Raw genomic sequence first — 25,389 nt, forward strand, 5'->3', positions numbered from 1 at the left:
GGGTACTCGAGGATCGCTGGCGGCCGCGGCTGCAAATGGAAATTGCACCAAAGTCTGCTATTCCGTAACTGCACCATGTCGCACTCGAAATGAAATATATGTATATACTCAAGCGTCGAAATGAGAAAGAAGAAAGATAAAAGGTGCAGAACTTTAGTAAAAAGAAAAAAACTTCGTAGTGAAACGGAATACATTTCGACCAATCAGACACTTGCTGCGTTCGCACAGAGTCTGGCCTGAGGATTTTCATTAGTCGAGACATCTCGTCTTTTTCCGCGCCATTTTCAGTTCAACAAGGATAAATTATCACTCTAGTTGTTAGAAGTAAGCGATGTTGTGAAAAGAAAGGAAACCACTTCAACCTTCAAAAAGGTATTGTTCTGCGATATGCTGTTCTCTGAGTATTGAAAGTGTAATACTTTGACTTTTCAGGATTGAAAATTCGAATCAAGAAGAAAAAGAAGAAGCAAGCGATGAAACGACGTTAACGGATCCTTACTTTTTTTTTTTTGTTAGCGTTGTTACACTTCAAATATGGTTGTCTATTGAATTAATGTTTAGTGAAGTTTTTTTTATATATTATACAATTCGAAGAATGGATCTTTGCGAATGGCGAGTTGCTGGATGAACGCAGAATATGCAATCAACGAAATAAAGACGCTTTGCGGTTGTTGACTTTTTTAACGCCATTTGCATAGAGAATTCACTCCCGATGTTCATTTCTAAGATAAATAGATCAATTTTAATCTCGATGTAATTTATTTTTTATGTTTTTTAATTTTATGAATTACACCCAATTTTTCATTATATTTAGTTAATTTTAATCTCAGTACAATTTACTTTTTCTAATCCATAAAATTAAAGAAAGATACAAATTAAGTTAAATCGAAATTAGAATTAATCTACATCGGTAGAAAAGAGCATTAGAAAAAGATAGAGTAAATTAAATCAAGATTAAAATTAATAGATATTGATAGAAATGGATACGAGGGAAATTGACGCTTTACGGACTGCCACGGGCGCTTTCAAAGATTTAAAGATATCTGAGAATTCTGCGGACTCCAGTCTTGACGATGAGAAGGAGGAAGGAAAACAGAGGATACGCGACGACAGATCGAGCGGAATAGCGAGATGTTTGAAGGTGCTCTTCTGTTGCGTGAAACGCGAGTCATCCGTGGAGGAAATTGAGCACGATCCTGACGAGTATGATTACATCGTCGAGAAGCTCGTTGTGAGACGTGTACCACTTGCACTCTTCGCAATACCGGCCGATCTCATGGATCGGCGCAGATTCGGTGTAACAAATCATTCTTCACGATCGACGTTCTCGTCCTCATTCAGTAGAGACGCACAAAACACCGCGCGAGAAATGCCGCATCTTGTCAGGATTGCGTGCGATTCTGCGACGAACAAAGCCTTGCTTTGTAAAGATAAATGTCAAGACCCGATTGATGGAAGGCAAGTTCGTCAGATAAATTTACATGAATTATTATACAACAATTATAGGACAATAATGAAAATGAATATATTTTTAGTATTAATATGCTCATATCTAAATCGCGGCTCATTCTTTTTTTTATTATATTTTTATTAATACTGTGAGTCTTCTTTTATTTTTAATGTGTTTATGTTTATTACTACACACACTTTATTTGTTTGTGATAATTTTGTTTTATTTTTATGATTATTAATACCATTTCTGTTCTGGTTCTATGAATGAATAATCAAATATAATTTTTAAAATATAATTTGTTTTTCTACAAAAAAAAAAATCATCTAACTTAGTCATGATTTTTTGAATAAAAGTTTATTTAGATTATTGAAATATGTAAATATGAATTTTAATTTTTATTAATTAATCTAATACAAAATAAATATTGAATCATTAACTTATTTAAAATACTTGAAAGTTAATATTATTTTCAGCTATCAAGAGAAATATTCGATTCGACGTGAGGGGATTCTGAGTAGATTCAGTGCTCTGTATCCGGATTTGAAGTCTAAGAGTCCTCTCAAAGATCCTCTGAATTTTTCACAGGGCGGACGGCTATTCACGGAGGATTTCTCTGAAATATCATCCAGCACGAGAACTGACGTTTCCTCCAGAACAACGTCTTCCATGGCCATCTCAAACGATGCTCCAATTCGAGATGATTTTATTTGTCGCAAATCAACTGATTCTCTTTTCAAATTTGCGAAAAAAACGAATGATAAATCGCGAGCAAAAAAGAATGATGCAGTGCAAGATGTATCCAGAAAAGAGCAGGATAAATTCATTCCTAAACGAATCCAAAAATACGTAGTATTACCGTTTCAAGTGCGAAGAGGTTCTTTCGACCCTGCGAAATCGAAGGCTATCATCGGAGATCTTGGAGTAGACGGCAAATCGTTATCGTATGTCGACGAATTTGTGAAGAATAAACCCTCGGAGTCAACAGAGTCAACAGAGAATGTGAAAAATCGCGACTTGGGGTCAAACACAGCAGTTAGATGGCGAATTACCATTAAACGCCAACGCGCGAACGCGATTCCTGAGCACGTCGTTTCCGAGGTGTGACATGAATCTTTCGGAAAAAATCCACGGACACTTGCGCTGAAAGTTATAATCTTTTCTTTCTGAAGAAAGAAACGTTTAATTTATTGAGATTTATCGTTATAATATCAAACTAATTTCGATTTTTAGAAATCTAAATCATTAGATTATTTAAAGTTCTAATTTTGTTATAATGGGACATTTGTACCAAGCTTTCAGTAATATTGTGATAATGATTAAAATGCAAATGATGATCTAAAGAAACGCAGAGATATTTTATTTTTAGGAATGCTTTTTTTTCAAGCCACGTTTTCTAGAAGAAAAAATGCATTCAATGAGAACCTAATCTCCACATGTAATGACAGTTGTGTCTACACACTTTCGCATCTACGGACGTTGCCGCGGTGACGAATGTGGCATCACAATGGCAGCGATCGAGATATTTTCAAGCTCTGTCACTTACAAGTACAAAAGTAGAATACATTCTTGCGCCTCGATTGTTGTATTCCTGTTCATTGTATTATCCTTAATCACGCCACTTTTTATAATCTATAATGCGGGAGGTAAGAATCAAAATAATCTTTGTGTTGTCGATTTTAAAAACACATCCTCTTTTTATTTGGTAATTTGGTGTGTGTGTGTGTTATTATATCTAATAATTTAGATAATTTATATTTAATATTTTTTAATTCCAGGCATCTGGATGAAAAATCGGATGCATGCAGAAATGCCAGATGTGCACTTTATATACAAGTACCTGTTACTCGCAGAAATCGATTCTTTCAAGGAGCCCATCGTGTGTTCCACTTTCACAACATACAAAGAAAACGATATCAAAGATCAATGTCCAATAATCAAGGTAATTTTATTATTACTTTTATTATATATTAATGTTACTAGAAATTTGTTAGAAATGAAATTTGATTTTTCACATATCAATCAATATTTTATTTCATTTCTAGTCACGTCCTGTATTTAATAAACGCTGCTCTTTGATTCCATTTTTGCTTCTAATACAAAAATTATATATACATTATAAAATGTTAATTTGTTAAGACATTGTTAGATTATTTATTAGACATTGCTATTTATATTTATTATTTAAATTTTATTTTTGCATTTTTTTATTTAGGTACGGGAGAATGATATAAACGCTGATGGGCAAAAGGATTCCTTGAGATTCGAAGCGCACTTTTACACGGACAAACCGGTGAAATCCCTGCGGCTTCTATTGTTTTTCAATTTTCAATTGAAGGTAGACTCACGAATATATTCTGTTCATAAGTTAGTTAAGTTATTTCCGATTTGATAGATTTTTTAAAATATTTTTATAGCATCTCATTCAAGCGACAATAGAATCGATCGGAGTATTCGATCAGATATTAAATCAAGATGTTCAAGAAATACGATTCTTTGGTGATCTCGAACTACGGCAAAAGGGAATTTTACGCAGCGAAGGTCTCTACGAAATTTACAATCATAGCATAGAGCTGTCCGATTATTCTCTACCTGATCTGCTTTTGTACAGTTTCAACCGGAAATGTGTGTATTGTTTTTCGAGAAACGATATATCATTGATATAAAGGAATTATTGATGGTATGTTTGCTTTGCAGTTTCCGCCAGAATTACGAATGAGCGGGTAACATGGAAAACAGGTTTTTCTAGCGACGAGCCAGTGGTCGTCATTGGCGAATTATTTTATGCCGAGAATTTTATTTATTATCAACCGAGTGTGTGGGAAGAATTGAAATGGGCATGGGTTCAATATCTATCATGTCTCCTCGTGTTCGCGTATGTGGCTAAGCACATTCTGGTGTTTCTGTTCACCAACAGATATCTGAATACGTATATTGTAAGACCGTGGACGAAAATATAAACGGAGAATAATAAATGGAGAATAAATTTAATTGGTAAATAAGTTTATATCGTGCGCATGATTGACCATAAATTTTCCTTTTCTCGCGCTGTATAATTTACTATTTCTATCTAATGTTTAACTTTAAAAATGTATTCTTCGACAAATTTGCAGATGTTCCTAAAAATTTGGAATACAATTTAAAAACAATTGGGTTTCAAAACTTTAACGTAAACATCATCAGAAAACTCCTAAAATTTCGATAAATTTTATCAGAAGCGGCCTTTATCGCTTATGGAAAATAACAGCGTTTGCTATTTGCCGCGTAGCTCGCGTTATCAGTCACGCTATCGGTCATGCAAATTGGATCGATAAAAGGAAGCAGGCTGTGCCGTTCACGACGGTAGCGCCGGTGTCGTCGTTGACATCGGCGTCGATCCCTTCGCCCATCTCGTGGCTGACGTCGATTGGTGGTTCATGAGGGTGGAGACTGCGCCATGTTCGGTGGTCGAGTCTTCACCGTTCTCGTATGTACTCGCGTAGTACACAATAGCAGCATGCTGACAGTTTGTCAGCTGTAAACGATACGAAGCTGACATTAGAATGGGTGAGTCTGATGTTAGATTACGAAGCAATCAATGAAGCGATAATATTTGACTTGTTTTGAATAGCCAAATATTCCGGAGACCTGACATTAAACACTCTCGCATTTTAAAACAAATATTTCTAATGTCGACAGCTTTGCTTGCAAAAATAGATAATAGTTGAGATAATTTAAGAAAGATTATTAATTAATGAGAGTTAATGAAATTTTCTGATTAATCGAGAAATCAGTGTCAGAGCAATATAAAATTTTGTAAATATTTGAAAAAATAAAGACTTATAAATGTTTTTAGAAATATTTTTTTAAATTGAAAAAGCGTAATAGGATATGTTATCATTGAAAGTTTATGAATTTTTAAAATATAAGATATGTAAATGGAGTATTATTCTTTAAAGATGAGTTATGTATTTTATATATATATATATATATATATATATATATATATATATATATATGATCCTAATGACAATGTTTACAATAATTTTCTGTGCTTCTGATTTGTGTATGGAAGTTAATTGAGAGATGAATCTTATAATTAATACAATCAATACAATATTAAAGGAATTTTTGATATATGACTTATTCTGTGCCTTATTAATAAACTTAATTTAAACTTCTAATGATCTATCATTATGAAACAATTTATATTATTTTAATAATTATTTTAATAAATATTTTTAATTTTCCTTTATTACAGTACATAAATTCCTTTAATTTGTTTTCTTTGCAGTTCCAAAAGTAATTAATGATTCAACTATTATGATTTTATACATAAATCTTAAAAATGCTTCTTACAAATAAAAATATTTTGCGCAGAGGAACGAGATCCGATAAAACAGCGACACGCTACTTTCACCATGTCCACGAGATCCAAGGAGAAAATGATGGCCGCTATCCGAAAACTCTTGCGATCTTCCGATAAAATAGCAGAATCGGAGGGAGCCAGTGGTTCGACTAATTCACCATCAAGGAGACTTCTTAATCGCCACCACCGTCCAGATGCCATCACTCCAATGGATGATTCAATACCGGAAAATCCAGATTCTACTCATCCCGATCGCAGTTGTTTCTTTAAGGCTTCAAAAAAGTCCACAAAGGTGCATAGAATTCTTAATTAGTTCGATTAAAAAAGATCTAGAAAATTCTAATCGCTATTTATCTCTAAAGAATAAGCTTATAATAATAGTTTCCTTATCTATACTTTTATAGTCATATTAAAATATTTTGAGACAGCCTGAGAATTTCAAATCAGACTTTACTTGCACAGGATAACAACGAATGTAAAGCTCCCTGTGACAAGGACATTGGTCTACGTCGACTAATGAAGGAGTTCAACAGGATTCAAAGAGCGCAACGCGACGATTCTGCCTTCACCGTGGAGCTGGTCAATGACAATGTTTTCGAATGGTTTGTTCGATTGCACAAGATTGATCCGGACAGCAAATTGGCGGCCGATATGCGCGAGCTGAAAATTCCTCACATATTACTGCATGTGATTTTTCCGAAGGAGTTTCCATTTGCGCCACCTTTTATGAGAGTGATCTCGCCGAGGATCGAGCAGGGCTTCGTGATGCATGGTGGTGCTATTTGCATGGAACTCCTTACGCCAAGAGGATGGTGCTGCGCGTACAGTGTCGAATCAATGATCATGCAATTTGCGGCCAGTGTTGTAAAGGGACAGGTGAGCATTGTTTTGATCTGCATCAAACAATTAATCATCATATATCATGATCACATTATACAAATTAATAACAATATAGGAATCATTAACTTTATCTTTTAATATAATTTTCTCTCCAATTAATCTCTTTAAAGTTATTAGTTTTATCTTATTTTTAATTAAAGGAAATAAAGGCAAGATGAAAAACTAATTATTAATGATATGTTTATACTTACCGATTTCTCCAATTTATGTTTATAAACTTTCATCTCAATAGGCACAAATAGCAAGAAAGTCAAAGTCGAATAAAGAGTACAATCGAAAATTGGCCGAGGAAACATTTAAACATTTGGTGAAGACGCACGAAAAGTATGGCTGGGTGACACCGCCGCTCGCCGAAGGTTGACTGCAGAATGCTACATTAGAAAGTCGGAAAAATCCGTGTTTTTTGCTTGAGAAGAAGCGCACGAACTGATGCGATTTTTTCGATTTTCCCAGAAGCCGACAATGATTCCTTTGTTGCGTTAGGAAAAGTGTAATTTTGTTCTTGCCTAATTGCAGCAAAAAAAATGCACGAGCAGATACAGTCGGGGAAAGCACTGATTTTATCAAGTGAACGAAGCGCATGTGGAAGTATTTTTAGTCATTTTTCAATTTTTGTAATAAATATATAGGAACTTAAAGAAAGAATTTTGAGATCTTTAAAAACATTTCTTTAACTTAACTTTAATTACTCTTTTACAATACGAGAAAACACAAGTACCAGGTGCAAGAATCTTTAATTATTTTTGCCAAATATGTGACTTTTGAAGAAGTCATTACTCGTCAAAAACATATTTTAAAGATCTTGAAGTTCTTTTATAAGTCCCTATATTATTATGCCAAATTAGTTATTAAGATATATATGGAAACATTGCAATATTATTCTTATTGACGTTTTTTGAATTGGCAAAATTTACTCGTTGAATATCGGGAACTCATAACGGAATATTCCGTTTAATTTAACTTCGGTAAATAAATGAGGAAGAAAAATTGCTGAATAATGTGTACTGAACAATTACCGCTAATTAATCATAAAAGCGATGGAATATGTAAATATGAATAACTAAAATAACAATTAAATAATATGGCTTGTTTTTTGTTTTGTAAAGTTTAGTTTTAGTTAGTATTTTAAGAGAAAAAATATTTACATCGAAATTCTTCTATGGAAACGGCTCTTGATTATGAGCTTCTACAATACTTCATCTCTTTTCTAAAACTCGATGGTATAATATTTATTACAAACGAACAATTTTCTGTATATTTCTGGATCGACTGTGACAGGAAAATTTGTACATACAGTCATGTATTGGACATATACTTGTATGTGCCAAATAAATATAACAAATTCGAAGTATCAGTGTCTCTTCGTAAAACTTCGCAAAACTTCAATTTAATATTTAACCGCGAAGATTCATGCAATTATAGGCGCTACAATTCATCATGAATGAATGTATCACGAAACATATGTAGATTAATAAAAACCCAATTAATTCTTCAAAAAGATTGACTTTAATGTGGTATCAGGAAGTAATATCTATATAAGATTTTTGAAAATGATGATGAGATAGAAATTAAATACAAGTAAAATATTTACAAATATGTGAGAAATTGTTATTAGTCTTGTTTCGGTTCGTGTTAACAGTACTTTTGGCCTATGTACCGTACAATAGTTTGACGGCAGGCGTATATATACTGTGTCTTTTGTCCATCACTCATCACATTTTATCTTTACAAATTTAGGAATGACAGAAATACAAATGTACAGCACAAAATAGTGCTAATCTTTCCTATCTGTTAATAGCTTACTTATTGCAAGTTATACTTAAAAGCGATTTACAACGCTGTTTTATCAAATTTGTTGGAATAAAGTTGCTACTCAAAGATATGCTATTTATCTTTACAAACTCCCTTAAGATATACATATTCTTATTTCATGAGATTTGCCATTTGGTACGACTTAATCAATTACGTATTTTGTACAAAATACCCTATTCTATTTTGCAGAATGTGTAATCTGCTCACTTGCCTATAAGGCACATGGATCAGTCATTCTCGAATTTGCTCCAAGATGATTGTCTATTGATACTTGAGCAGTTATCTAATTACAGAATATAAACCTAAATGACACATTCATAATCATTTGAAAATGTGAATACCACACGTATATTTTGAAAGAAAAGATTATCTTGATCACATAAATATTTCGCTTTTTTTTAAACGTTGCGTCTTTTCGTCTGTGATATTATTAATTGTTATTGTTGTAATTAACAAGATCAATGAAGTATGAACTATGTGATAATGATCAATCAATGTCGTATACTCGATTAATTTATTGATATAAAAGATTTGATATAAAAGATCAATATTTATGTAGAAATATATTCTTCTCTTTTCTTTCTCTTAATTAATTAAAAATAAGATAATCCTTTGAATTTTTTCCTTTGAAAAAAAATATTTGAACTAATTGCTGAATAATTCAATTATTGAAATTACGTAACGTTACTCCTATAATCAAATCAGAATCTATAAATTTTTAATTATATATAGAGATATTTAACTATTCTGCTATATGTACAATTCAGAAATTAAATTCAGTATAATTTCGCTAAATTCAGACAAATGCAAATAAATTAATTACTATAATTAAGTCTTTAAACAATTGGATCATCAAAATTGATTTCCTTGATTTAATTTAATTATTTTCTAGAGAGATAGATTTTTTTATATATTATGCCTTCATAAATATATCTTTATAATATTATGCTTGCATAGTTTAATGTAGCCAATAAAAATGTAGTAAACGCGTGTACGTATTCAAAAAATATTCATCCTAAATATGTGTTCGAAATATTTCGAATACATCGGGCAGTGTCAAGAATTGGCACTTGGCGAATATAATTTACGCGTTAAATTATAGCATAATGATGGCATACAGGCACTTATTAAACAATAAATAATTACGAATATATATATGTATAAAAATTACTTTCGAATACATATATATTTAGAATATAAAAATTATGAATCTATCGGCAACAGTGCTATGTCACAAGCTCGCGCATTATCATTAATACTTATACCGTTCAAAACAATGTCTGACATTGTATTTTTTTCATAATTATAATCTACCTACCTAGGAAAAAGTACCACGTGTGCAAAATGCACTTTTAAATTCGGGTGTCACAGTTTGAAATTTTCCGATCACAATGAGTCGTACATTCATTCGGTCTTTTCTTCTTGCACAGGAACGCACATGAATAGCTTTGCACATATCACATTAAATTTATCTGAACAAAAAGTGTAAATGTAAATAATATATACAATATTTAACGGTAATATGTAAAGATATAATAATAGTTAATATTATGTAATTCCAAAGTTCGTGAATAACTTACGGGATGCATTGACAAGCCAGTCGGGCTTCGTTTTCCAATCGATGAAGATACAGTACACAGGAATACCAGACAAGATTATGATTATGCCTATGCCTACTTCCCATGGCGAGACATAGCACGGAAAGGTGACCAAGAATGCACAGATTATGAAGAAAATGATTGGCAAAATTATGGAAACCTGGAGAGATGAAATATGCGAAATTAGACTTCATTTGTGATCAAATAGAAGAGCAGAAGACGCATAGATGTAAAAAAAAAAGGAAAGATAGAAAATCAAATGTGATAAAATCACATATTACCTTTATCGGACGTTGGAGATCGGGCTTTTTGTAACGTAGCCACAACAGACCAGATACGGAGAGTGTAGTAAATAGAGCCTCAACGAAGCTGACATAATTTATCAGTACGTAGACGTCCTCTATGATGAGGAGTATCAGGGTGATAATGCACTAGAAACGGAAATTATAGTTTAACGCTCGGAATTGGACTCCGACTATAAGAATAGAAAAATTGCTTCGCATGCATATCGGCGCTTTTAGAACTGACCGCAAATGACGATAATTAAAATCTTTTAATATATTTGGTTCTAAATAAATTTTGTATTCAAATTTAAAATTAATATTCCGTTTAAAATAAATAAATCGATCTTTTTTTTTTTTTTTAATGAAGTGAGGTAAGTTTTGAGTCGTAAAATTATGGATAAATTTATTAGATTTCTTGAATCTCTGAATATTTTAACCCATGATGGTATGACGTGACATCGAACATCGTTAACGCAATCAATTGTTTCGATTTATTCGTAGAAAAGAATGGAGATTGTCAGCAGACTTCCGTTACCGATCGTCAAAGAGACAGTGGGTCAGAGAGCGACATGAAAGGATCAATTTATCGCTCTCAATTAAAGAGCCGCAAATCAAGATGTCAAGTTGTGCAGCAGCATGTCGCTACTCTGATCTCTCTGGCTTCGTTTATTTCATTAAGACGCCAGCTTTAATGTAATTTCGCGGGCCCCGATTTATATACGTCAATTAATTCTATTCCCGGTAATCGGGTGAAATTATCACACGCAAAGCGTGGATTATTTTGACGTCAAATGTAATAAGGCAAAAAAATGTTAAATATTTCCAAAGAGATAGATTATATTATACAGCCCTTTCCCTTCTTCACAATTAATAATTATATAAGCATAGTTTCTCTTACGTTTCTAATATGATTGAAATATTTTGTTATCATTTAAATACATATTGAATTCGAACAAACAATGATAAATGTATTATTGTTGTAATTCAGTTCGTGAGATGTATTGTATACCTATGTGGATCATTGACACATCCTATTTTTATTATCGCTAGACGAGTGCGCTATAAATGTTCTATATGCTCTGTTAATGAAATAGTTCTTGAAAAAAATATTCGGTTATCAAAGTGATCAAAAAAGATATGTTCATTATTGAAATGTCATATGGCTTTCAAGGTAAGCGCGTAATTAATCGCCACAACATTAAACAGATGTTCCTGACATTTATGTATTTTACTCGACTTTTATTTGCATGAAAATTGTCGATCAAAAAATATGCAAAATGCCTCAAAAATGAAAAAAAAAGGAGATGCATTATTTTCAACCGTCTGATCAGAAGCTTTAAAAATTTTAAAGTTAAATGGCGCTTAAGTTACATAATAAATTTTTTTATCTATTTTTATCTATTTTTCTTTTTAGAAAAAACGATTAATCCTGTAAAAAATGACAGTGTGATACTTACAAGGAAGATGAGGGATGGCATCGGCGTCAAATTGCGGACGTTAATGAGGGCAATGGCAGTGGGGAGGTGTCCGTTTCGGGCGCCGACAAAGAACAACCTGGATGACGCGAAGATCGCGCCATTCAATGCTCCGAAAGTCGAACATGCCACGAAGAACGGCATAATCCACGACATAACGCCCAATAGTTTATCGCCAAAGGTCTAGAAAGGAAATTTCAACGCGACGTAATGCTAGGCTAATAAAAGTGGAACAGCATCTTAATCGTAGCAGAAAGCAATTCCGAGATTGTATAACTTCTTTGCATTAAATAGATTGTATCAGATCGATTTGATTTTTCGCGATAATGTATAATCTACTGATTTTTATCGAGATTGTATCTGGTTTTAATGAAAGCAATAGCACGTGCATACTTGATACTACACTCGACATTTAACACACTGCTTAGCATGTAATGTTGCTACGATCAATTTAACACAAGCTAGTTGCGCGAATTGAAATTTCTAAGCTCTTTTCTCTTCTCTATATAATTAACTCTTCAAGCTTTATATTATTTTCATACACAATGAAGTCTTACTTTTTTTGACGACAAAATGTTCATGCGAATCATTGCACTTAGCGGCAAATCAATCGCGTTGATCAATACTCCACATGTCTCTACACAATCATTATTAACGTGTGAAAGCGTACTTACAACAGCGACGGCATTCGACGCGAGTATTTCATCCTGCGTGAGTACGACGAAGTAGGCGATATTCGCGAAAACATAGATCACTGTCACAAGCGGTAATGATATACAAATCGCCTTTGGAAGATTTCTGTAAAAAGCAAAAAAATAATAATCAATATAAAAGTTTGCACATTACAAGTCTAAGTCTAATTGATGAAAATACAAAAAAATTTTATAATAGGCACGCTATTATCTTTGTCTAAATATAACGCTTTTTGAGAAACTATAAGTACGAGAGACGCTATTGTCTAAATATAAACGCTTTTTGAGAAATTATAAATATCAATTCCATTCCGTATTAATTTCTAATAAAGTATAAGATAAAAATTTAACAGAGCATAAAAAATTAATTTTATATATATTAATATTACAACATACTAATTTCTCATAAAATAAACAAATATTCATTTGATTTAATTTTTTCGCTCTTGTTATAGAAATACAATTCAAACTCAATAATTTAAAACAAGAATTACTTGTAAGGATCTTTGAGTTCCTCCGTCACGAAGTTGAGGTAATTCCAGCCCGAGTAAGAGAATAATCCGGAATAGATTGCCAAAGCGATGTAACCGGACTGGGTGTTAGTTCCAGCCATCGGATGTTGGAAGTTCTCCGTATGGCCCATGCAGAGCCACCAGAAACCAGTCACTACGATGATTACTAGCGCGAAGATCTTCGTGCCGGTGAAGATATCCTGCACTCTGGTCGCCCATTTGACATTGTAGCAGTTAATAACGGTTAACAGACCTGTAAACGTGACAGAAATTGCGTGTTATTACTGCGCTCACTACATTCACGCGTAACAACCACACGTGCGAAGACAATCGGATGAGAGAGAGCGCGAATAACTCCACGAGTTTCTCCGGGCTATATTTAAAAATCGCGTGCATACGTATCTGCGTCGTGTTTTTCGCGTAAGTCTTTTGTACAATCGTTTCATCTTATTGCGCACGTGCGTCTCAAGATACTCTTGGCCGGTTCAATGCAAACATTTACGCATGTTTCACACAATATCTATAGTAATTGCTCTATTGTAGAATGCAATTCTCAAGAAAGATATCGATCATCAATTCTACTAATATGATGAAAAAATTCAGAATTTATATTCAAAATTTACATAATCTATTATACGAAAAATATACTTGACTAAAATAAAAGTAACAGTAATGAGTAATATTCGACAGGATTTTAGTTCCATGATAATCTATTTTTTTTAAATATATATATATTTCAAAATATATGTATAAGTAGATTATTTCATTCATTTCTGTATCTTATAAATTATAAAAAATAGTCTACAAAATATATTCATTCATCTTACATGTAATTACGGCAGCGAGTAATCGCACTGCCTCATATGGTGGTTCGCATCCGGGCCACATCGGCTGTAGGATGTACTGTGCGAACGTGAGTGCTGTGATTGCATTTCCCGTTGGTACCAGGACGAACAAAGCCACCCAGAGATACAGAAACGCCGGCAAAGGTCCGAAGGCATCACTGATGTATGCATAATCACCGCCGGATTTTGGGATCATCGTACCTGCACGGACACAAAAAAACATTATATATTTTTTTTCATTACATAAATATCAATCTAAATTATTTTTAAAAATAAAAGAAAATTGATGAAAATACAAAAATTTGGTTGGTAACAAAAGTTAATATACACATATTTCTAGGTGATAATTATATTTCGTTTAAAAAAGTATTAAAAATACATTAAAACTAAATGGAATTAAATAAATAGATATTTAAAAGAAAAATATAAGAGAAAACAAAATAAAACTATAAATCGACATAAAAAATTACAATTAACTAAAAAGGCAAAAATAATGCGATATACTTTATGTTATGCTTTATATGATAATAAAAATGTACATGAGAAAATACAATAAAAAATATAATAGAAAATACAAAGTACAAATATAAATTGATAAACAAAAATGTAAATTGATAAAAAAGTATAACTATAAAAATCACACATATATAATCAACACTGTGCACTTATACAGTTTTGTTAATAAGCGTGAAAAGATACCAAGTTAGGCCGATTTTTGTTTCAAAAGTTGCGAAAGATTTCGACATGTCAGGGATCACTCGGACGGGAAATATTATCACTATTATTCATCATCGATAGTTGGTCATGTGATAATATGCGTGACATTATTTAATTATCACTAGGTCAAGGATCAGATTGTGTGCGTCTGTCCTGTCACATTATTATTTGTTGATTCCTAACATGCGAATCGACTTTGGGGCTTGTTCTCTCATAAAATCATCAACTGGCAATAATATGTGACCTTGTTATACGCCCATCCATTTCGTGATTTTGTGATATCACGATGATATCATCTCCTTCATTGACGAATCCACGATCTAAATTTTGCGGCCACTTTGCTCATTCCGTTCATATATTTCCCACATTTTCTATATTCCTCTATTTCTGTTTTTATCAATCGTAATTTAATTATAATTTATTATTAATTGTAACTTAATCAAGAATCAAAACAAGATAATTTTTAATTTTAGTTTTTATGAAAAATATAACTTATAATTGCCCTAATTAATAAACTATAATGTTCAAATTGTTTTTTTCGTTTTTTTTCGTTTAGTTAATCGAATGAGTAATAAGCTATATCACAGAAAAATATCAATACTATAAATAGTAGTGTCAAAAATGAAATAATGATAATATAATATAAACATTCCTACAAGATATGCTGTCAATATATCTTCATTTAATGAACTTCGATTTTTTGTAATGCGACAGATCGCTCTTGTAATTGTCCTTCAATATCAAAACTATTGTTACATTATTGTGTCGTTAAATCTGTAAGATCATGGATTGAAGTTCAAGAAAAATGGTGATAAACAAATGATCTGTTAGTCGAGAGAGATGAATTTACATATCATTTACATACATATTTTTGAGAATGTAAATATAGCGTATCACTACAGGAAGCGAAATAGTAAGTACTTCGTAACTAAACTGTAATTAAACTTGACAATTTTTTTCTATACTCAATAAATATACAATCACAATGTTCTTTATTCAGCAGATAAGAAAAACAGATAAGAAGAAATTGCGTAACTAGCGATGAATTCAACATAAATTCAAACAGTGAATCTCGATAAACTTTGGCCTATCGAACAGGAATCAAACTTGCCGTAAATCTATGGTGTTTAGACTAAGAATTATCAATAATATGAATAAATAAAAAAGATATTTCTCACATTAATTCTCATTTAAATCTTCTTCATTCGTTGTTGCGAGAATTGATGAAAGTACACAAATTATTCACTTATATTGATTTTTTAAATGTAAACTTAACGATTGATTACTATAGAATATAGAAAATTCACATTTTATAAAAAATATGAGATATAACGCTTCGGATTTTTTTTCTTTTCATATTTATCATAAAATTTCAAGCTACAATTTTGCAAAATGAAATTTTTATAATTGAAGAATAACTAATATATTAGAAAACTGCTTTTGTTTTCTTTCTGCTATCATATGAAATATATCATATTTGATTTATATTATTCTCTCTTTTCGTAGGTCATTGATGCCGGCGCTTCTTAGTCATCGAGATATCATGTTATACGAGAATGTAGACATCAGCATATGATTGTGCTAACGATAATGCCACGTGCGCACATATAATCACACTGTAACAGTATCGTTGATTAAGAGACACCAAACAAACAGAATATAAAGGTAAATAAAATCAATATTAATAATAATAATGGATATCAATATTAATAGTGATAATGGATATTTGCCTCTTGAGAATAAAAATATCCTGAATTTTAAAAACGAAGTAAAAAAATATATTACGATCCATAAAAGTGGTGAATTTTTTGGTAAAACGGGCAATTTTAAATAATTTTTGTGTGAAAAATTATTATTTTTTTAGATAGCAATTTATTCATATTATATACTAGGTTTTTCATTTAAAAATTAAAAAATGGGGATTACTTCACCTCATATTTAAAACCATTTCATTTTTTGTCATCAATATGAAGAAGATATACAAAAACATGTGTGAAACTATATGTGATAACATATAAAAAATGACAAATATTTTTAAGATCATTTAACAATAATTTAACTTATACAATTATTATTTGATAAATATTAATTTGATAATTTATTTGATAATTTAATGGAATACAAAATGATAATTTTGGCATTATTTTAAAAATTTCGCTTTTTTTCTATATCATAATAACAAAATGTATGTATGTTGCAAATTGCTACTATTAGAGATGAGAAATGTTCGGTAATTTATTTTTTAAAAATATTTTCCGAGAATATTTTTTTCAAAACTTTGAGAATTTATTAAAAATATAACAATTTTATGAAAATATATTTTTAATTATATAATTAACTATATAATTTAAAAATGTAAATGTCTTTTATTTATAATATTTTCATTAGTAATAATAATGTAGTAGTAATGATCATGAAAAATAACTAAGTTATATAAATTTGTAAATAGGATCTCTGGATGATTCGAACAGAATTTTAAAATATCCATAATTATAGATTAACTATAGAGTATTAAATAACAATATTAAGTATTGCAATTTAATTTCTAACTATTAAATATAAAATGTATTAATATAATATGTATTAAGTGTTACAAAACGAAAAATAATTTTTAAGAAATAAACATTAACATCGATGACTAATAGAAACTGATATCATTATCATACATCGTCTATTAGACGTTTTCAAAAATTTTATCTTCATCTGGTAAAGTAATATTTGATTGATCAATAAAAGAAATAAAAACTTCTTGATGGATAAATGTTATTCCATTTAATATGTAATATTTTTTCTCAAATATAATATATTATTGAAATTTCTCTTTTACTATCAGAGAATAGATTATTTCTATATAGATCTTATATGTTCTCGCTTTATAATTACATGAAACGTAATTAAGAATATATTTTTTTTCTTTTTTAGTGTACTATTTTTTTAATTCAAAAATTAAAAAAAACATTTTTTTAATAAGCGCTAAAAATTTTGCCTCGACCGTGTAATGCCAGAATTATTTATTATTTGTTAAACGTACTGATCTATATATATTTATTTGTCTATCAAAATCTTGCATATTTATATATTTATAGATTTATTAAAAGAAAGCTATCTCTTTTCTTCAAACTCCAGTCTTACATCAGTTGCTGGAATATTGACCGAACCGGTCCTGACCCTCCACCTGCCGAGCGCGCCAATTCGAATAGAGAAGTTTCTCACCGGGGGAGCAATCGTTCTGAAAAATTTCGTCACTCACCCAGCTCGGCATAACATAGGGCTCCGATCAGCGACAGAATACCGGAAAAGATCCAGACAATGAGAGCTTGGCCGACGCTGCCGCTGTTCCTAAGCACGCCTTTGGGCGACACGAAGATACCGGCGCCGACGATGATGCCGACGATGATCGCCACGCCGTTCCATAGACCCAGCTCCTTCTTCAACTTGACCTCGTCGCTGTTGTCGGATCCCGCGGCCTCGGACCGCAGAATCGACTTTTCCGCCGGCGCTACCTTATCCGGCATCCTCGCGGATTTAAAATCCTCCGTGAAATCGGAACGCGCGCGCACGCGTGCGAATGTCACGCGCGTTTCCACACGACTACTCGGAGTACTCGAGCGTCGAATGCCGCGGCGTGCCGCGTGGGCATTCCCGCGGAGGCGCGTGCAACGCGGTAAGACACGTGGAGCGAAATAGAAACTGAGGTAGATAAGCGATGCCGGAAGTAGAACAGATAGAAAGAGGAAGGATGAGAGAAAGAGAGAGAGAGAGAGAAAGAGAATCGGGACGCGCGCGCGCGCGCGCGCTCGCGTATCACCACGTGGCGAGGAGCGTCTTACACGACGGACACACGTGCGCGACCGACGAGCCGGATTGTAATTGCCGAACTGCCGCGCGCTGCTTCACCAAACGCTCGCCGGTACTCTCACCACTACCTTGTACGTATCCTCCTTATAACAACGCGATTCGCCGCTCGGCGATCGAACTGACGCGACGCTAGCGGTGATGCGCGCGAACACGCGCGTCCATTGGCGCGGAAATGCTGCCGAAATTTTGTCGAAGTCTGCTAATAAGGCTCCGAAAATCAATGATCAAATCATTTTTTTTCTTCACGACTCTGGTTATATTTGAGAGTGCATCGAAAAATGCGATAAAAATAAAAAAAAATCCACTTTTTAAATCTTCTCTGTCGATATTTTGTACACTTCTTTTTGTCTTTTAAAATGCTGAATGATCGAATACCAAAGTTAACCGCATTGAAATCGCATTTCAGCATTTTTTGCTATTTTGCTTTCTCATTACGCCGACACCACAGCTTTTGTTGTCGCTTTAGGAAATATGCTCAGCAATTTATTACTTGTACAAAAAAATAACAGACATACACACATATATATATATATATATATATATGTGTATGTATGTATTTCTTGTAGTTTGAAAACATTTCATTGCAATAATTTTTTCATAAAATCAAATTTTGACACCTAAATATTACATACAGCAAAAGTCATTTTTTCCTCGATTTCATCAGCGAATGTTTCTACGCCACTGTACCCACCTTAGGTCCTATGTCTTACGAATACTTCGATCCATATTGCATCATGAATTCGCCGAAATGCGGAAATGATCACATTTGCGAAAATGATAATGTTTTCTTCGAGGCGATATGAATGCAATGAAAGCAATGTCTAACATTTCATGTAAAATGTGATATAAGCGATATGATCAATAAGAATTTCTGAAAAAGAGATTATCGAGCCAATGTTTCGAATTTAGCGAGATATCGATAAAATATATTAATATCATGTTTGTTCTTTGTAGCTGAAGTTTTTGCACTTTTCACATATCTTTTTCTCTTTTTCTGTCCAACATTTAATTATGCTTGCTTTATTTTACAAAAAATACTATATAGCATAATGCAACTACAAACAATAGACATATTGATGACTACGTTCGTTTTACTCGCGGTAATTCACACAGTACTCTTCTTGTCAAGTAAAAGAATCGATTTCATAACTTATTATCATACTGTTTGTTTTTATATTGTGCAAGAGAATTTGTAAGAAAATATGTAGCAGAACTTTACATGTACGATAAAAACTCGAGAAAGAGACAATATGCAATTACGAAAAGTTTGATTCGTCTTTTCCATGTCGAAAGTATTAAAACATTAATAATTTAATTTAATAGCATTTTTACATTATATTTTTTCTCTGTAAACCAGCTTTCTAATTTACAGAGTAATACCGTAACACTCGAACTGCATTGTTGCACATTGTAGAAATAAAAAATTCATGGTGATCAAATTTCAATTTATATTTTTTTTCAGCTCAATTTTCTTGCAAATTAAAATTCTAGTTTACAAATTTTAATACCAAAATGATCGAATGACATTGTTGCACGGTTCAGCAGAGAGGACGAATTTACGATGATCAGATTTCCGTCACAAAGCACGTTTCTTTCATCTCTTTACTTTGCAACACTATACTGCAAATAGCGTAACATTATCCTGTCATTAACGCGAGCATTTTGTCATGAACGTTTGTTCATGTGGAGAGAATTCTTTATGCTCTTGCGACGTTGATCAAATGCATTAATCAGTTTGTCGATCGCCGATCGTGGGAATCGTCCGTGCGATGATTTCGCGGGCGAGTATCAGCCCGCAGCATCTCGCGGTGAACTTCAATCAGATGTCCACGGCGCGTGCCGCCACGTACGAAGGCTCATCATGTTTCTCCGTGAGAAAGCATGATCGGTGTGATGCGTGCACAATACCGGGAGGCTAGCGGTGTACTAAAGCATGTTCTCTCTTGTGTCTGAACGAACCCTTACTCTTCTTACTGCTCGCCGGGAGCATCATCACCTTTTTAGCATTGGCGCGACGCGGCCGCGTGAGGTGGGTGCGACTCGAAAGTTTGCCGCGTGAAATTTGCCGCGAATATGAAAGCTCCACACACAATCACTGGCGCGCGCGGGATACACTTCCGGCTCAATCGAAGGTTTTTAGCAAATTTTATTTTTTCGAAAAAATTCTTCTTTCACGTCGTCAATTGAGTTAGATACAACGCAAAAAGGAAAAAATTAGTTAATTGCAGTGCAAAATTGCGTGCGAAGGAGGTTAAATGTTTATCACAGGCAAATCGGCATAAATAAAATTATAGGTCTAATATATTATCGGAATGTTATTTTACTTTTTCTTTTTCAAAGTTTATAGAGTTTATATCTATAATGTATTATAGATATAAACTCTTTATATATATATATATATATATATAAATCGCAATGGAAAATTGCGTGCGAACGATGTTAATTTTTATCGTCAAAATTTATCGAAAGTAATTCGACATAAATAAAAGTGTAATTGTGGTATATTTACTTTTTTTGAAAGTTTATAGAGTTTATATATATATGTGTGTGTGTGTGTGTGTGTGTGTGTGTGTGTGTGTGTGTGTGTGTGTGTGTGTGTGTGTGTGTGTGTGTGTGTGTGTGTGTGTGTGTGTGTGTGTGTGTGTGTGTGTGTGTGTGTGTGTATAGATGTATAGATATATATATATGATAACGAGTTTTAATCACAATTTGTTGCAAAGCGTTCTACGCCAATGACGTCGCACGTCCGTCCATTTTGTCAGTGCTGCGCAACCTTCTCGTTATTATCATCGCATTATCATTAATTTATATGTGTGATCGCGTATACGTGTTACTTAAATACGCACAAATCACTGTGACAATTGAGTCAATAATAGAGTTTCTCATCGCATTTTTGTCAATATTGAATCTATTTTCCACGATATTTCTTGTAATATTTCTGTGTAATCAACATGATTGTTAAATTTGAAAAATAACCTGAATTTAAATAAAACAATGTCATTAGATATTTTTTTATAATTCTTCTAACACACAGACACAGACACATTTTTTTTCTTCATATAAAGAATATGAAGATTAAACGATTTTATTTTTTGTTAGATTTTTCATTAGGTTGTAGTTATTACATTTTTTGGAATATTTTCTTGTTTTAATCTAGATATTTTATTTTATTTTAAAAATAACAAAAGTTCAGAAAAGAGTTTCATTATATTTAATATAAATTTATACATCATATGTAAAATTCGTATGTAAAATTCTCTAATTATTTTCGACTTTATTAATGCTTTATAATTGATTTTTCAAATTTCAATTTGCGACGTTAAGTTAACTTCATGATACTTGTTCTCAAACAATATGTAGTTCTCATCGATTTACGCAATTTTAATTGTAAATTATATGATGACTTCCTTTTTTCATATGATATTATCAGCTGAAGGAAAGAAAAACAGATAGATTTCTTCAGTTGGTGAAACGTTCAGTGAGTGCAAAATCTTCTTTTCTTTCTTTGGAGAAAATCAGGGAGGGAAAATCTGTACTTACCGATTCGTTCTGAGGAATCCGTTATTTGAGCGTCACTGTACAACAGGCTTCCGCCGCCGCGCGCGTGTGTTTCTCCCCTTTCTAATCCACGCCGCGAGTCCCCATATAAAAATAAATTTTGAAGCCAGATCGTACGCGCGAGATCGGCGAAAGTGGCGGCACGATTAAAATCGCCCTAATTTCCCTTTAGATAGCAAAACAAGCAGCAAATAGTGAGTTCGTCCCTTCGTTCCCTTCGTTCCTCCCCGGCGAAAGTCGAGATAGGTAACATAATCTTGGCGCGGCATAAAAGTAGTAGTTTGCGCGGTAGTTCGACGCAAAGATTTCGCCGTTACGTCTGTCGCGATAACACAACGACGACGTACGACAGGGGAAAAATGTTACATAATCGATAATGCTAATTATTCGTGCGAATGCGATTCGCGATAGTCGTTAGTGTTATACGTCCGAGAATACAAGACAAACACGGCCGTTTTGATAAATCCAATGTAAATTGGATAAATGGCATCAAGTAGCCTAATAATGGAATAATCCATTATTCTCAATTTGCGAATAAACTCCTTGAGTATATAAGCTTGATAATTTAATGGAGCTTACAATCGTGCTATTCTTACCTTTTATTTTCATGACTTTTGAAGAAATAATAGCGAAATTTTATCAGGAATAAAATTTATATTATTTGCAGCGCAAATAAGTGAAAGATTTCTTATATAGTAATAGATTTCTTATATTCTAATATTCTATAATTCGTGACTTTAATTTTTTTGACAAATCTAGGCTTTTTATGTTGTATTAACATCTATAAATGTAATTACGTTACATATTCTGTTCATATATATTTTTCATTTCTATAATTTTCAAATTCAAAAGTTTCTAGCACTCTCCACAAGATGTCACCATCTATCAGGAATATACTTGAACGTCATCTGTGAGGAAAACTATCAAACACGAAAATGATCAGCTGATGCGGATATTATAGAAACGTCAAACGCATATGCATCTGCATACAAGGCTTCCCAGGACTCTTTATTTGATAGAAAAAGGATTGAAAGTTTACCTTTGATATTTTTTCATATGAAATTAAAATTTCTAAAGACGAGAGAAAAAGATCTTTTGATAAGAACGGACATATAAAAAGAAAGGAGTGAAGGATCTAAGATTTGGCATTCAAGTTAACAGATGTAAACATTGCTAGATTGAAAGTTGCGTCGAAAATGGATCACGTGGAGATCGAGGATTTTTATCATCACGACTTTACCACTGTTTCCGAATGGGAAGTGTTTATCGCGCGACTCGAGGAAATTATGCATGAATGGAATCTCTCGCAAACGAAGGTCTCCAGTCCGCTCAAATCAGGGGACTTCGTCAATTGTCAATGGCATGAAGCTTCGGAGAAGTTAAATTTTGCAGGTGCTTGCATTTAATGAATTTTACTCTATTGATTAACATTTAACATTTTATGTTTTATGTCAAAAGCAAGCTAAGATTAGTAATAAAAAATAAAAATATACATTTATTATGATTTGTGAATTATGATTTATAATTAGATAACCATATGTTGCATGTGGAATATTCGGTCTAAGAGCATAGATTATTGGCAATACATAGACTATGCATGTATAAATTTAATATTATATATTTTATAATATAAATTTTGATGTATCGCATTATAATGTATTTTATTAAAATATTTTTATTTTTTGATTCTTTTATTATTAATATTATTAATAATTATATCATTTTAGATGTAGAATTTTTGCTAAAACACTATAGGCTAGAAAAAGAAAATAAAGAGGATGATGCAGCAAATACTCAAGAGGAAAGTGAAGAAGAATGGATACAATGTCAAAAGGATGCTTTGGACATATCTAATGATTTTGTAAAACTTAATGATAATTGCATGGAAATAGCTCGCTATTATGGCGTTAGAGAATTCCTTGTTTTAATCCCAGCAAGAAAAGCAAGTTTAACAGATGAAACTCGAATTAAGATTTTACTTAGTTCGTTAACAATTGCGACTAACAATGCAAATTGGTAAATATAGTTAGTTTGACGACGATTGAATTGCATGTTTAACGTTGGAATGTTTCATAATTTGTTTTACATATTTTAGTTATATACCAGCATTAGTACAAGTTCAGGAACTCTGGCAGAAAATGTATCTTGGATGCTGTGCTGGTAAAGGAACTTGCGTGAGTCTCGAAATGGTGCATTTAAAAAAAATTCCGTCACATTGCAGATACCTTACTGGTATGCATTTTTTATGTTTCTATATATTTAATCTATCTTTTAATAATTGCTTAATAATTGCAATATGCGCAATTTTGATGCGCAATTAAAATGCTGATGATAATTCATTTTTTTCAATTACACTGCTTTCTAGTTGTAATTTTTGTAGAAATATGAAAATTATTTTATAAATATTTTTTTTACAGGATTACTTGCTCTTTTTAAACAAAAAATTGGGGAAGGTTGTGGAGTAAAACTTGACTCTGTAATGGTGTCTGCCAGATTTTCTTATCTCTTAAAAGACTGGACAAACAATACGTGGACGCAGGAACCTCCAGATTTTGATTTTATGCAGGGAGAAGCATTAGGTGTAGCTGAACTGGGTAAACTTCCTTTTGGAGCGACCTTCGATCCCGTCGGGTACTTAAATTGAACATGCTATTGTCAGGAGGATTGCAATAGAAAAACACTCTCTTTCAGCTTTATATAAAATAATTTTTTGTTACAAGTTACTTAATTCCAGGACTTTGTATCAACTTTGTATTGCCATATTTCTGACTATTACGAAGGAAGATTCTATGCGTGAAAATCTTATTTTACAATATTTTTAGGGAACTTCACTTATTTGTCACGTGGCCACAAATGTCGGATAATGTAGTGGTGGACAGCGAAGGATACTCGGATTTGGAGCCGCAACTCGCTCCTGAATGGTCAGTGCAAGTGAAAATGATAGCCTCGCCAGCTTGTCTACTTGGTGAATATATGACGGATTTTCTTCATTTGTGTAACAATCAGAAGACTATGGTGGAGTTATTGGGTGAAAATGCATCTTACATTCATGACGACGATCAAATGCTGAGTACAGCCTTGAATGTGCTCACTGAATCCAGAATACCCACAATTTCGACTGTCATGGGCAGAGCGAGTGCGAAAAAGAATAAAAATGTTGAAGGTCCAATATCAGAGGAGATATTGTTACCTATACTATACTTCCTTTTTCCAGATGCGGATGATAGCTCGGTATGTTTAGTTTTATTAGAATTTTTTTGCAATGTTCTTTTTTTAGTGTTTTTCATGGTAAATAGTAGTTCTCTTATAAAAGAAGTTAAGCATAATTTCACAACAATTG

At 32.6% G+C, this 25,389-nt stretch overlaps 5 protein-coding genes across 8 annotated transcripts in view; 4 read left to right on the forward strand and 1 right to left on the reverse strand.

Moving 5' to 3' along the window:
* Window positions 1–150: 150 nt before the first annotated feature.
* Window positions 151–2,964, forward strand: LOC105429502 (uncharacterized). 3 transcript variants are annotated; one of them, XM_089078861.1, is made up of 5 exons: window positions 151–372; window positions 433–667; window positions 968–1,458; window positions 1,927–2,551; window positions 2,838–2,964. In XM_089078861.1, exons 3-5 carry the CDS (start codon window positions 980–982, stop codon window positions 2,877–2,879), a joined length of 1,146 nt encoding a protein of 381 aa, XP_088934987.1. In that variant the 5' UTR covers window positions 151–372; window positions 433–667; window positions 968–979; the 3' UTR covers window positions 2,880–2,964. The 3 variants fall into 3 exon arrangements, with proteins under 3 accessions (XP_088934987.1, XP_088934986.1, XP_088934985.1); XM_089078860.1 differs by having other exon boundaries at window positions 433–555; window positions 2,820–2,962; XM_089078859.1 differs by having other exon boundaries at window positions 152–372; window positions 2,820–2,962.
* LOC105429501 (transmembrane protein 231-like) lies at window positions 2,876–4,964 on the forward strand. The gene is made up of 5 exons (XM_011642505.3): window positions 2,876–3,096; window positions 3,229–3,392; window positions 3,666–3,788; window positions 3,868–4,075; window positions 4,148–4,964. The coding sequence occupies exons 1-5, from the start codon at window positions 2,892–2,894 to the stop codon at window positions 4,408–4,410; spliced, it is 963 nt and encodes a 320-aa protein (XP_011640807.1). The 5' UTR covers window positions 2,876–2,891; the 3' UTR covers window positions 4,411–4,964.
* LOC105429507 (ubiquitin-conjugating enzyme E2Q-like protein 1) lies at window positions 4,840–8,578 on the forward strand. 2 transcript variants are annotated; one of them, XM_011642514.2, is made up of 4 exons: window positions 4,840–4,996; window positions 5,810–6,090; window positions 6,246–6,674; window positions 6,931–8,578. In XM_011642514.2, exons 1-4 carry the CDS (start codon window positions 4,993–4,995, stop codon window positions 7,057–7,059), a joined length of 843 nt encoding a protein of 280 aa, XP_011640816.2. In that variant the 5' UTR covers window positions 4,840–4,992; the 3' UTR covers window positions 7,060–8,578. The 2 variants fall into 2 exon arrangements, with proteins under 2 accessions (XP_011640816.2, XP_011640817.2); XM_011642515.2 differs by having other exon boundaries at window positions 4,841–4,996; window positions 6,261–6,674.
* On the reverse strand, window positions 8,186–18,951 carry mnd (L-type amino acid transporter minidiscs). The gene is made up of 8 exons (XM_011642510.3): window positions 17,884–18,951; window positions 13,899–14,117; window positions 13,054–13,324; window positions 12,542–12,665; window positions 11,850–12,050; window positions 10,390–10,539; window positions 10,091–10,268; window positions 8,186–9,982 (listed from the first exon to the last, which is right to left on the reverse strand). The coding sequence occupies exons 1-8, from the start codon at window positions 18,146–18,148 to the stop codon at window positions 9,915–9,917; spliced, it is 1,476 nt and encodes a 491-aa protein (XP_011640812.2). The 5' UTR covers window positions 18,149–18,951; the 3' UTR covers window positions 8,186–9,914.
* A 1,259-nt stretch (window positions 18,952–20,210) lies between these two features.
* Rab3GAP1 (RAB3 GTPase activating protein subunit 1) overlaps window positions 20,211–25,389 on the forward strand; it is a 34,853-nt gene continuing 29,674 nt past the window's right edge. The window contains exons 1-6 of the mRNA XM_011642508.3: window positions 20,211–20,623; window positions 22,902–23,441; window positions 23,777–24,065; window positions 24,145–24,281; window positions 24,467–24,680; window positions 24,872–25,280. Of these exons, the coding sequence (XP_011640810.2) occupies window positions 23,246–23,441; window positions 23,777–24,065; window positions 24,145–24,281; window positions 24,467–24,680; window positions 24,872–25,280 (1,245 nt within the window). The 5' untranslated portion in view covers window positions 20,211–20,623; window positions 22,902–23,245. The remainder of the gene's footprint in view (window positions 20,624–22,901; window positions 23,442–23,776; window positions 24,066–24,144; window positions 24,282–24,466; window positions 24,681–24,871; window positions 25,281–25,389) is intronic.

This window comes from Pogonomyrmex barbatus, unplaced genomic scaffold, assembly GCF_055798465.1.
Source record: "Pogonomyrmex barbatus isolate J1 unplaced genomic scaffold, ASM5579846v1 scaffold3, whole genome shotgun sequence".
Taxonomy (NCBI): Eukaryota; Metazoa; Arthropoda; class Insecta; order Hymenoptera; family Formicidae; genus Pogonomyrmex; species Pogonomyrmex barbatus.

Excerpts from the sequence above, each read along its gene's own strand:
- LOC105429502 (XM_089078860.1), top strand. The coding sequence starts at position 980 with ATGGATACGAGGGAAATTGACGCTTTACGGACTGCCACGGGCGCTTTC. Across the intron at positions 1,459-1,926 it reads CAAGACCCGATTGATGGAAG|CTATCAAGAGAAATATTCGA; the intron begins GCAAGTTCGTCA and ends TATTATTTTCAG. Across the intron at positions 2,552-2,819 it reads CTGAGCACGTCGTTTCCGAG|GAATGCTTTTTTTTCAAGCC; the intron begins GTGTGACATGAA and ends TTTTATTTTTAG.
- LOC105429501 (XM_011642505.3), top strand. The coding sequence starts at position 2,892 with ATGACAGTTGTGTCTACACACTTTCGCATCTACGGACGTTGCCGCGGT. Across the intron at positions 3,097-3,228 it reads TATAATCTATAATGCGGGAG|GCATCTGGATGAAAAATCGG; the intron begins GTAAGAATCAAA and ends TTTTAATTCCAG. Across the intron at positions 4,076-4,147 it reads GTACAGTTTCAACCGGAAAT|TTTCCGCCAGAATTACGAAT; the intron begins GTGTGTATTGTT and ends TTTGCTTTGCAG.
- LOC105429507 (XM_011642514.2), top strand. Across the intron at positions 6,091-6,245 it reads CTTCAAAAAAGTCCACAAAG|ACTTTACTTGCACAGGATAA; the intron begins GTGCATAGAATT and ends ATTTCAAATCAG. Across the intron at positions 6,675-6,930 it reads CCAGTGTTGTAAAGGGACAG|GCACAAATAGCAAGAAAGTC; the intron begins GTGAGCATTGTT and ends TCATCTCAATAG.
- mnd (XM_011642510.3), bottom strand. The coding sequence starts at position 18,148 with ATGCCGGATAAGGTAGCGCCGGCGGAAAAGTCGATTCTGCGGTCCGAG. Across the intron at positions 12,666-13,053 it reads GAACTCAAAGATCCTTACAA|AAATCTTCCAAAGGCGATTT; the intron begins GTAATTCTTGTT and ends TGCTTTTTACAG. Across the intron at positions 9,983-10,090 it reads CTGGCTTGTCAATGCATCCC|ATAAATTTAATGTGATATGT; the intron begins GTAAGTTATTCA and ends CTTTTTGTTCAG.